We start from the raw sequence: 10,641 nt of genomic DNA on the forward strand, positions 1-10,641 counted from the left end.
ATAAAGTATTTAGGCGAAAAAGAAACATTTGCGATCATTCCTTTACATGATTCTATTCTACAGACTTCAAAGTATATTCATGATTTTTTACAGATTTTTATTAGCATTTTTGCAGACATTAAATAGGCGAGGACATAAATGACCCCAATGTACCAGGTTAAAGTGCCAAAAAGATGTGTACAAGATTAGGGTTAAAAAAGCTTTTGAAATATATTCTAAAATATTGAATATTAGCGTAATATTTTTTTTGCTACGGTACAAAAAACTCTGTGTTACTCGTGTCGTATTTATGATACATTATTCACCCAACATTAAAATATCTTGGAAACTCGAGTATTCGGAACCCCGAGCTTCGATCGGCGTTTTACAGCGCTCGCTGACGAATGTACACGATCAAACATCCAAGCCCGCGATATACATCCCGCGGTACACAAAGTCGCGCCTTCACCCAACAAACACGAAGCACATCTCATGCCGGCTCGCCATCACAATACACCCAACTGACCATCAAGAGACCACCATCTGACACGGCGGGAATGCATCAGCGCGTTCGGCATCGTATCTATCAGCGACACGGTGCTCGCGTTACATCTCGCTATAGAAGAGGGAGAGAGAGAAAGGGGGAGAGAGAAAGAGAATATGAGAGAGAGAGAAAGAGAGAGAGAGAGAGAGAGGAGATCAAGAGAAACAAGGAGGAAAGAGAGAGGCGAAAGAGCGAGCGATTATTCGATCGGTGAGTGTTCGATTAACGGGCGAAAAGATTCCGAAGGTGTCGCTATCAAGCAATCTCTACGATGATACGCGAGAACTTACTAGGGGAATCACATCTCGAAGAGGCGCGGCCGGGTCGTCATATTAGCAACGATACCAGCAACAACAGCAACAACGACGGTGCGGACGAAAGAAAGAAAGAAAAAAAGAAACGTGCCTCCTTCGGGACAGTGCCTCTCAACCTACTTCCTTCTCTCTTTCTCCCTCCCGAGGCCTTCTCTCTATCGTACACCCCCGTCGAATCGTCATTTATCTCTGAGCCTCCTTTCTCTCTTTTTAATCCTTTGCGGTTTACAGAATTTCAACATCGTTGTTTGCTTGTCCGTCATAATTAATCGACGAAAAAAATAAATTTAACTGAAATGAAAAACCTCAACATTGTTACGATAAGCCGCTGATTTTTTTCGTTCGCGCGAACCCGACAATGAGCACCGTCGCTTTACGCGATCGATGGCGAACGGAGATACTCTTTACGGCGAACACGATTCAATAAAGCATTCTATAAAATCATCGCTTATTAATTTGACGCTCGCGCTCGACGGGGGTCGTCGCGACCCCCGCGGCGTCTCTTTTATCCCGCTCGGCATCGTCGATCACCGGACGCGATACTCTCGGGGCCCTACCTCCGAGAGTGAGAGAAAGAGAGAGAGACACACGGGCCCTCCCACGGGCCCTACGTAATACTGGGCACCCTCAGGTGGCGCGGCGCGGGGCACCTTGTTTCGAAATTGCGACGATGCTGGCGATGCGAGCGAACGAGGAGTTCTCGCTGAATTATTTATGGCGCGATGCGGGGTGCGCCGGGAGGAAGCTGATGATCTCTACGATATGATAGGAATAGAAATACGCGTACGCGTGATATAATAAGGAATAGAGACCCCTCTATCAAGTTATCTAACAGTTAATGGCGAATATTTGCATAATTCCGATTTTGAAGAGATCAAATAACATATATTAGGTTGGTGCAAATGAAATGGCCGTTTTCAGTGTTTTGAATTTCCCACCCCTATAGATTACTTTTCTTTCATACAGAGGACGGTGTATATATACTGTGTGAAAAGTACATAATCCACATGTGATTTAGCGCACATAACCTTATTTCTATATTGTACTGTTAGTCATAGAAGTTTGCATTAACGCCGTGATGGAAAATAGAGAAATTCGTATAATTTACTTATACGAGTTCAAACTTGGTCATATTGCAGCCGAGGCAACGCGTAACATTCGTACTGCATTTGGTGAAGGTACTGTAAGTGAAAGAACGACGAGGCGTTGATTTGAAAAATTTCGTTCTGGGGACACAAACCTCGACAATTTATCTCGCGGACACGCACCTTCCGTCATTGATGACGTTGTTTTGAAGGAGATGGTTAAAACAGATCCAAAGTTAACAGTCTGAAAGATCGTCAAAAGATTCGAAGTTGATCATTCAACTGCCGTCCGATATTTAAACAAGTTGGGAAAAGTGAAAAAGTTATAAATAAATGGGTCCCCCATGAAATCATAGAGAGAGACAAATTGAGACGTTTGGAGATCTGCATTTCTTTGCAGTTATCATCATCATTATAATAACACTTATTAGAAAAATGACTCTCCTGACTATTACTTTAATAGTTAAAAAGTATATTTGGCACTAAAATTAATTATAGTTCTTTATCAGTGTACGCGACACAAGAGGTTATAAAATCAGCTGACCGGAGTAAAAGCTGTGGTAAAACCGGAGTTTATCTGATACTCGCGTGCGATCGATAACTTCATGCCACATTTTTTTTTCTTACGCAAAAAGAAAAAAGAGAGAAAGAAAAAATTCGTAGAGAAATGGTTACTTTCGCGTCTCTCTCTTCCTCTCTCTCTCTCTCTCTTGGAGCTCAGAGAAACGCAACAACGTACGATAAAGATATTGAGGAAAAGTCAAGCGCGGGTGATCGTCATCCCGTAACGATGACGCGCGATTTATGCGCGTATAAATTTTAATCGAACGGCAATGACCAAATTTACGACTAATCGCCGTTGCACCACGGTATTTTTAAGCGGGAGATACGCGGTCGGCGAGATGAGGCACGACGGTTGTCGCAACCGCGGCCAAGATATGCGATAAGGGAGCACCGGGTGACTACAAAATATTGATGACGTCAGAGAGACTTTATCGTTGAGCGTTTTTCTCACTGCCGGCCGAAACCCGCATTTTTCGCGCTCGCTTCGCCGCGCGGGATCGACTTCCGAGTCGAATGCGCGCCATCGGAATTTACCGTAAAAGGGGAAACATCGCGAGAGAGTGAGAAAGTGAATGAGAGAGAGAGAGAGAGAGAGAGAGAGAGAAAGAGGGAGATGGAGAAGCCGCGGTCGTGCCGCTCCGAGAGTCACGGATGGCGATCGTTATCGCCGTCACATGTGCAATGCACGGCGAAAAGTATCGCCGCCTCGTAAAAGTGCCGCCGATTCTTGCGGAATCGTTTCTACATGGGAGTAAGAGTCAGTCGGATAAGTATACGGGATGCCGGTTGAAACGTGAGAGTCGATAGCGAGAGAAAAGAATGTTCGGTGCGTTGAGCGGTTTTTTCTTTTTTTGTTTCGTCGATCCTCGTTAATAAACATTCAAGCGGAAGGCGAGTTGCGAAGAATTGTAACGGCGCAAATTAGCGAGTCAAGCAGCAGAAGTGTAAATGAGGTGAGGTGATCTAATTTTTTACTTATTCTCTAGGTGAGTTTTGCTGCAGCGGAATTTCGCTTTAATGTAGTTAAACCTCTCTCTTTTGAGAAAATTCAGGAATATATAATATGTAAAAAATAATTGCTTTTAATTCTTATTATTCAGTATGAACTGATATTAAGTTTGAAGACGCGAGAATTAAGTTTTATCGCGAGAATAAAGGAAAGAATAAACAATTGACACACCGATGCGAAGTTAAATTATCGTTGATTTCACGCAAAAAGAAGAAGAAAAGAAAACAAGCAAAACATAATGCAACGATGGAAACCGTTGAGAGACACGTGTTCAGGTGCTAATCGGAGCGTGAACCGAAACAACAAAAATTCATTAAAAGAACAGATCGACACCGTCGATGGCATCGATGGGAAATCGATTATGCAAAACGTTCGCTTGACGCGCGATAATCTCTCGTGCTAAAAAACGCAAATGAAAGGGTGACGGCAATTCGCGTGAGGGAAAAACGAAAAATAAAAATCCACATGGCGATGACGCGAAAAGGGCGGGCGGGGAGAGAGGAGGGAGGGAGACGATGAGACGGCGAGAGGGGCGGGCGGGCCCGCTATTTTAACACGGCGTTATTAACTCAATTACGGTCGCTCCCAATTAGCAGTCACGCGCACGAGCCGGCTTCGCAATAATTACGCGGCCATTAACGTCGGAATCCCACGGGAGGGCCCGCGCGACATCCCACACACGATTTTCCTGCCCCGATCCAGAGGACACTCCGAAAGAGATCCTGGGAATTTGGTTAATTCCCGTGTATGTAAAGTTATTTCAATGACGTAACTCCTCACAGTGTAGGAATGCATTCGAATTTGCATAATAACGTTATCGCATACATGTACGACAAATCGATAAGAGAGCGATAAGATCGCCTGAGAAGATAAAACGCGTGTCAGTGATAAAAATCGTCCAATATAATCGCCTCGGAGGATTTTTTATTAACAGACATGACTTATTTCTGAAGTGTATCAAAAGCAGACTGCAAGGATCTCGAGATTACAACGGTATATTCTTCCTTAAGTTTATTTTAAAAATTACGAGCGAGACTAGATTGAAAAGGATTTCCGAGGTAACCTTAATATTGACCGCGACTCATTTCCTGGTAACGTAATCTATCAACTCTTGGCAGAGTTGAGATCTTGAATTCAATTTCTATGAAATCGTAGAAGAAATCGCGAAGGGGAGAAAAAATTATAAGGAAATTTTCCAAATTACTCTTGCGACTGATTTCTCCAGAACGAAAGATCGATTTCTCAATGCGCGATTTACCCCAAGAATAAAGAGAGAAAAAAGAGAAATTAAATTTTTTTTTAATTATACTCGCGACAATAAACGCGAGGGTCGATTTTCTCAAACTGAAATCAATGCATTCGCGAGAGGCGAAAACGTCGCGGGGCAAACTGGAGGGAGGGAGAGAGAGAGAGAGAGAGAGATTGAAACAGGATGGGAGGAAAGGAGAGAGAAAACAGAAGGAGAAAAAGAAGGACCCGGTCCGACGAGTCGCCACGTGAAAGTGGGTTCCAACTTTCGTGATCGAGCCACGTGATCGCGAGAGCATGCCCGCGACAAGGGCGAGGGGGCGACGAAAAGGATCCAGACTTGATCTGGACCCGGGATCTCGTCTGGCCTCGATCGTTTCGCGATCGAGAGGAGAGAGAGAGAGAGAGGATAGGGCGACGACGGAGGCGAGGAGTCGCCAAGACAATTTGCGGAAAAGCGTGGAAAATTGCGAACGATCATTTCATGTTTGCTCACGCGTTCCCTCCTTTTCTCGGCAGACGAACGTTCCCAAAATCACGCGACAGCTCACCGATGCACCTGCGAATGCGTTTCGGGGGTCTCTTTTATGCAAATACAACGCGTCAAGTTGTTTTTTTAAATCACCGCTTAAATTAACTTAAACGTCGCTGGCGATTGTTACGACGCGTTCGGAATTGTTGAGTTACAGGTGTAAAAGCACGTTTTTTTTTAACGAAAAAGAAGGAACGTTCAGCAATATATTCGCATCGATTCATCGATCGGGAGATCATTTCGCCTCTAAATTGGCCAATATTTGTAATTTGACTCGAAACATTATCGGGCAGATTTACACGTGCATTATATAAAGAGCAAACAGGTTTCATTAATATTTATATTCATTTTATTCACTTACAACACGATGTTATACGACTTTTATAACGAGAACGACACTGCGTAACGATCTAACAGGGCAAACGGTCTGCCTGAGAACAATTAAGAGTCAAGCCGTATCTTAAATGATTACCGTTATAAATATTCATTATCGTAACGATATAATAGAAAAATCTCGGGAAATATCACGGGTTCTTTCCGCTACAAATCGAACTACAAGATAAAGACAACGTTAATATGAAGACAATAAAAATGAGATCACAGTGAATCATCGGAATAATATTACACGAGCGTTATATTGTATCATATTATCAGAATATGGAACACGGTTAAATAACTGAAACGTCGTTTCCCCAAAGCCCAGGCCAGCGCGCCCACAGGAGGCGGCAAATACGAGTCGTGAGCCGATGGGCAATGGTCGAGGGTTAAACACCCTGTCGGTTCGATCGCAGGGGCTAATTACAATCGCGCGAAATCCGCGTAATCGCGACGGTCGCATCTGTCAGTCGTCGTGTGTGCGTGCTTGTACCGTGCGACCCGTTAGAATCGAAAGGTCAGTTGACGGGCGGCGGCGACAGCGGCGGCGACTGAACGCGTCTCGCGCACTATCGAATAAGCAAGAAAATTCTTGCCATCTACGGCAAAAAGGCGTAAACAAATTTCGGAGTATACACGCCAAGCCAGTGTAAATAACTACAGCCGTGCGTACATAATGCGTATGCATATTGCATATCCATTGCTACCTACAAGTTATTGAATCATTCCCATATTCCAATAAGAAACCGAATAAGACTACCAGACAGAACATTCTTCCCACAAATATCTCGACGTGGCGGATGTTTACGGGGACTTTAACGATATCCTGATGGGAGGAGAGATCAATAAAATATTTTATCTTAAGCGCTGAAAATTCAAAGCGATCAACGAGATTTTTGTCGAGGATGTTACTATTAGAGATTCGGCGAAAATGACTGAGAGTATATAGTGTTACTTCGCTGTTAGAAAGCATCGATGTGATTCAATTCAAATATTTTATTTCTGATATTAAAAAACAACATCGATATATATATGTGTGTGTGTGTGTGTCGCACGATTAGCATCGACAAACGATATTACGAATGCCGAGATATCGAAACTTTTTTTCTTGCAAAAATAAAATGATTTAAAAATTACTTATGTGTCCGCGTGTCCATATAAATGCATTTTTTAACAACGTACATAATTAATATAATTTAAATCATAAATGCAAAAATTCTCTGTATTTATGGTAAAAATTGATAAACTCCAAACTCACAATTAACGATAACCGAGGCTACTTAACGAATAATAAAAGCGCTTTCGCACATTGTCAATAGTTTCTCACTTCTCAATCTCTAAAAAATAAACGAAGGAACCGTTTTGTCCGCGAGGAACTCGTTCTCCTTCGCCGGCGTCGCAAATTAATTTATTCGGCCGTTGATTTATACTCGATGGAATTTATCGCTTCTATCAAGAAAGAAAGATGCGGAGATTTTTTTCGTCAGGTCAGCCACAAAATTTTTTTCGCACGATTCGTCGATATTAACGGTAATGCGCGAATTTCGCGAGATTTCCATGAAACATTCTGGGCAAAAGCCGAAAAACAATTTTTTTCTCGAAACTTTTGGGTAAACGTTTTGTTAATCGTTTTGCGATATTCTACGTTAAAAAAAAAAATTAGCAACTAAAATATCGTTAAAAGTCGCTCGAATCTAGCTGAGGAAGTATAGTGACGATAAACTCATTGACAAACTGGTTCGGCTAACGATAATCGAAAGTAAAAAAACATGAATTTGAACCATGAATTATCTACAACCGTGTTCGCAATTTTCTTATCTGCGTTCGAGTTTGCAACTCGAATGACTCACGCCGCAATGATTTTCAACGATACTTCAGCATTCGACACTCGCGACTCGTGTCGAGCTTACGGAAATTCATTTAAATTTTCGCGCCGGACGCGTGATACCCTACAATTGAATCGTTTTCCAGACGTCGCACGATACATGCTCGGACGTATTCATTTAAATCGCCGACATCGTCACTGCCTGCAATTGTCAATAACGATTCGGCCGCTTCCCGGTGCCTTACCCGCTTCAAAATTCAAACGAGACCTGGTCAAACGCGCTTAAATTTCACCAGCCAACTTCGGCGTGTTGGAAAAATTTTTCCGAGTCAGTGCCGCGCGAAAAGCGCACTCGACGAATTCAAATCCGCAACAACAAACATGGCGACCGCAAAAGAAACGCGACGGGAGAAGCACGCTGTCAAAGCACACGCGGTATACTTCCCCGCACACGGCCAACAAGCAAACAAACACACATATACACATCGCACGTGTCACCGCAAGCACGTAGGGGGACGCGACGTACCTCCGGGCGAGGGCTTCGCCCGGAAAAGCCGGGGGGAGGGGGNNNGGGGGGGGGGGGGGGGGGCGAAAGCACAAATTTGGGACTCACGTTTCAGCGGCTTGGGGTTGCTCTGCTTGCGGCGCGACATCCTCTCTGCGTTCTGCCATCACCCGCTCAGCGTAGACATTGCGTTGCAGCGTGGAGCAGCGTGGTAGTGATCTCGCGATGGCGGTCACGAGTGGACGGTCAACAATCGACACAGCACACGTGCGAAAGCGCGATGAGGACAAGAGAGGGGGAAGGGGCGGGGAGGGAGGAGACGGTGACAAGAGGCAACGGGAAGCAACGACGATGTGGGACGACGAAAAAACGCTGCGGACGAACGGACGAACACGGGACGGGACAACGAGGACACGAATATTGAGAAAGAGAGAGAAAGACAAATAAACACTGCCGACGCGGCGAATAGTTAACGGCTTCGTAAAGGATTCTGAGAGAGAGAGAGAGAGAGAGAGAGAGATAACGCGCAGTGGTGACGAACGACAAATGTGACACCGGCAGTCGGCGTTTCCGGGATACGCGATCACGCGCGCCGATTCGTACGACCGCGGTCGCTGTCAGCGCGCAACTAAACAAACGCGCCGCCAAACACTCCCCCACTCCCACGCCGCGGCGTGACCGCGTGACTGGTGAGAAGCGGCGCAGGTGGGGGGGATCGCGACTCCGACCGGCGGGTGGAGGAGCAGGAGTTGCTGCGAGGTGACGTTCGCTTTGGACGCACACGCGCTGTGAGCGTCATTCCGTCTTCCTTTGTCGTGTAACGGACGATAAGGATAGAGTGACGCTTACAGCGCGCGAATGCCCAAATCGAACGCCATCGGGCGCTCGAGGGCCACCGGCGAGGAAACGCGGGAAAGTTCGAACGCCGCGCGCACGCTGCGAGCATAGAACCGGAGGTTTGCGAAGACGGCCTTGCGAGAGAGTTCGCGGATCCGCGAAAATTCGCACGCTGCCGCCACCTCGGGAAGCGCCGCGCGGCGCAAAGATCGGGCGGTAAACTCGCGAATCCCGCGTTAATAATAAAGGGCTCTGTAATGCGGCGCGTTATCGACAATTGGTTCCGACTGCCGATAGATGTCGTCTGTGATAATCTGAGCAGCATAGTATGGTAACTAGACCGCGCGGTCTCGCATCTCCCTTTGCTTGAACACGTCAAAAAGTGGAAAGAGATAGTTGCTATACGGGTATCATTCCGTCATTTTCTAAGAACGTGTAGTAGGGTAAAAAATCCTTTCATAGTGGGGCTGAAATCCCCATTACATACATTATCAGACGAAGACAGAATGGTACCCGTACAGTAAATATCTCTTTCTAATATTTGACGATTCTTCGGCTGAATGCACAGTCGAATTATATGTCTATGCTGAGGAGCGAGTTGAGAAGTTTTTTTACGAATGATAGCTATATGCGAAATAAATGGAATTTTTGCAGGAATATGTAATATTACCGAGCCGAAAATATGTGTATATTTATGAAATGTCTATAGAGAAGTAAAGTATAAAATTCGTGCTGTCTCGTAGACTAATCATGCAGATATTGGCGTTCATACGAACTCTCGTTGATCTTAACTCTAATCATGCATATTGGGGTCATTATAGACCCCGACTTATGTTTTCATTGCGTTTCTCTTTATATTTCCAATAAAATAAAATAGGTGAAAAAATATTTGTGATCATTCCTTTACATAATTCTATTCTATAGACTTGAAAGAATATTCATAAATTTTTAGATTTTTTATTAACACTTTTACAAACTTTAAATAAATGAAAACACAAATGACAAATGAAAACCCAGTGTGCTAGGGGGTCAACAAAATATGTGCACGATTAGAGTTAATACTTCGTCGATACTCATCGACATTGCATAGAATCACAAAATAATTCTTGAACAACGGGTTATTTATCAGCTATACTCAGGCCATGACATCTAAGATGGCTGAAAAATGATCCATTATTTTTAGAATTATTTTGCGATTCTATGTAACATATCGAACAGATATCTTAGTTTGCCGCACATTTTACAGGTTTCAGGATTACGAAACTATTACTTTTTTCAGGGAAAATTAAAAATAAAGCTATATGCCGCAAAAAATTCGCAAATAAAACGTACCATTCATGTATGAAAGCAAATAAAACATACCATACATGTATGAAAGCGCCGTCATTCAGCTTCTCCTTCGGCAAGTGGGAAATGCAGTGATGTAAACTTCAAACTCCAGAAATGCTTGACGACTCGTTCGGTCCTCCGGACGACTCGTCCCGCAGGGCACTTATTGTTCATAGTTTTGATATTGTTAGACGATATTTTGTTGTAATGAACACACAATGAACACACAGATAATCGGCATTCCCGGCGATGTTTCACGCGCGATATTTTGTTCGACGATGCCGACGGGTAGTTTCCTGAGATACTGACTTTCGACATTTATTTTGACGATTTTCATCACGGTGAACGCGCGAAACTTACTCCGGCACTCCCGTAAAAAGCGCGCGCGAGGAGATTCGACATTCCGGCGACTCATTCCATGGCAGGGAGGAGGAGATAATCACTCGTAATAATTATTTAACGATATTTTATACGACAACGCGCGAAATTTATTTT

At 44.2% G+C, this 10,641-nt stretch overlaps 1 protein-coding gene across 2 annotated transcripts in view; it reads right to left on the reverse strand.

The window, feature by feature from the left end:
- Positions 1–8,591, reverse strand: part of LOC106740856 (zinc finger protein ush) — a 200,032-nt gene extending 191,441 nt beyond the window's left edge. For both annotated transcript variants that reach the window (XM_014612303.1, XM_014612302.1), the window contains exon 1: positions 8,089–8,591. In XM_014612303.1, coding sequence (XP_014467789.1) covers positions 8,089–8,128 — 40 coding nt within the window. In that variant the 5' untranslated portion in view covers positions 8,129–8,591. The remainder of the gene's footprint in view (positions 1–8,088) is intronic.
- Positions 8,592–10,641: the final 2,050 nt, after the last annotated feature.

The sequence above is a fragment of the Dinoponera quadriceps genome, unplaced genomic scaffold (assembly GCF_001313825.1).
Source record: "Dinoponera quadriceps isolate SergipeBrazil2010 unplaced genomic scaffold, ASM131382v1 scaffold545, whole genome shotgun sequence".
NCBI lineage: Eukaryota > Metazoa > Arthropoda > Insecta > Hymenoptera > Formicidae > Dinoponera > Dinoponera quadriceps.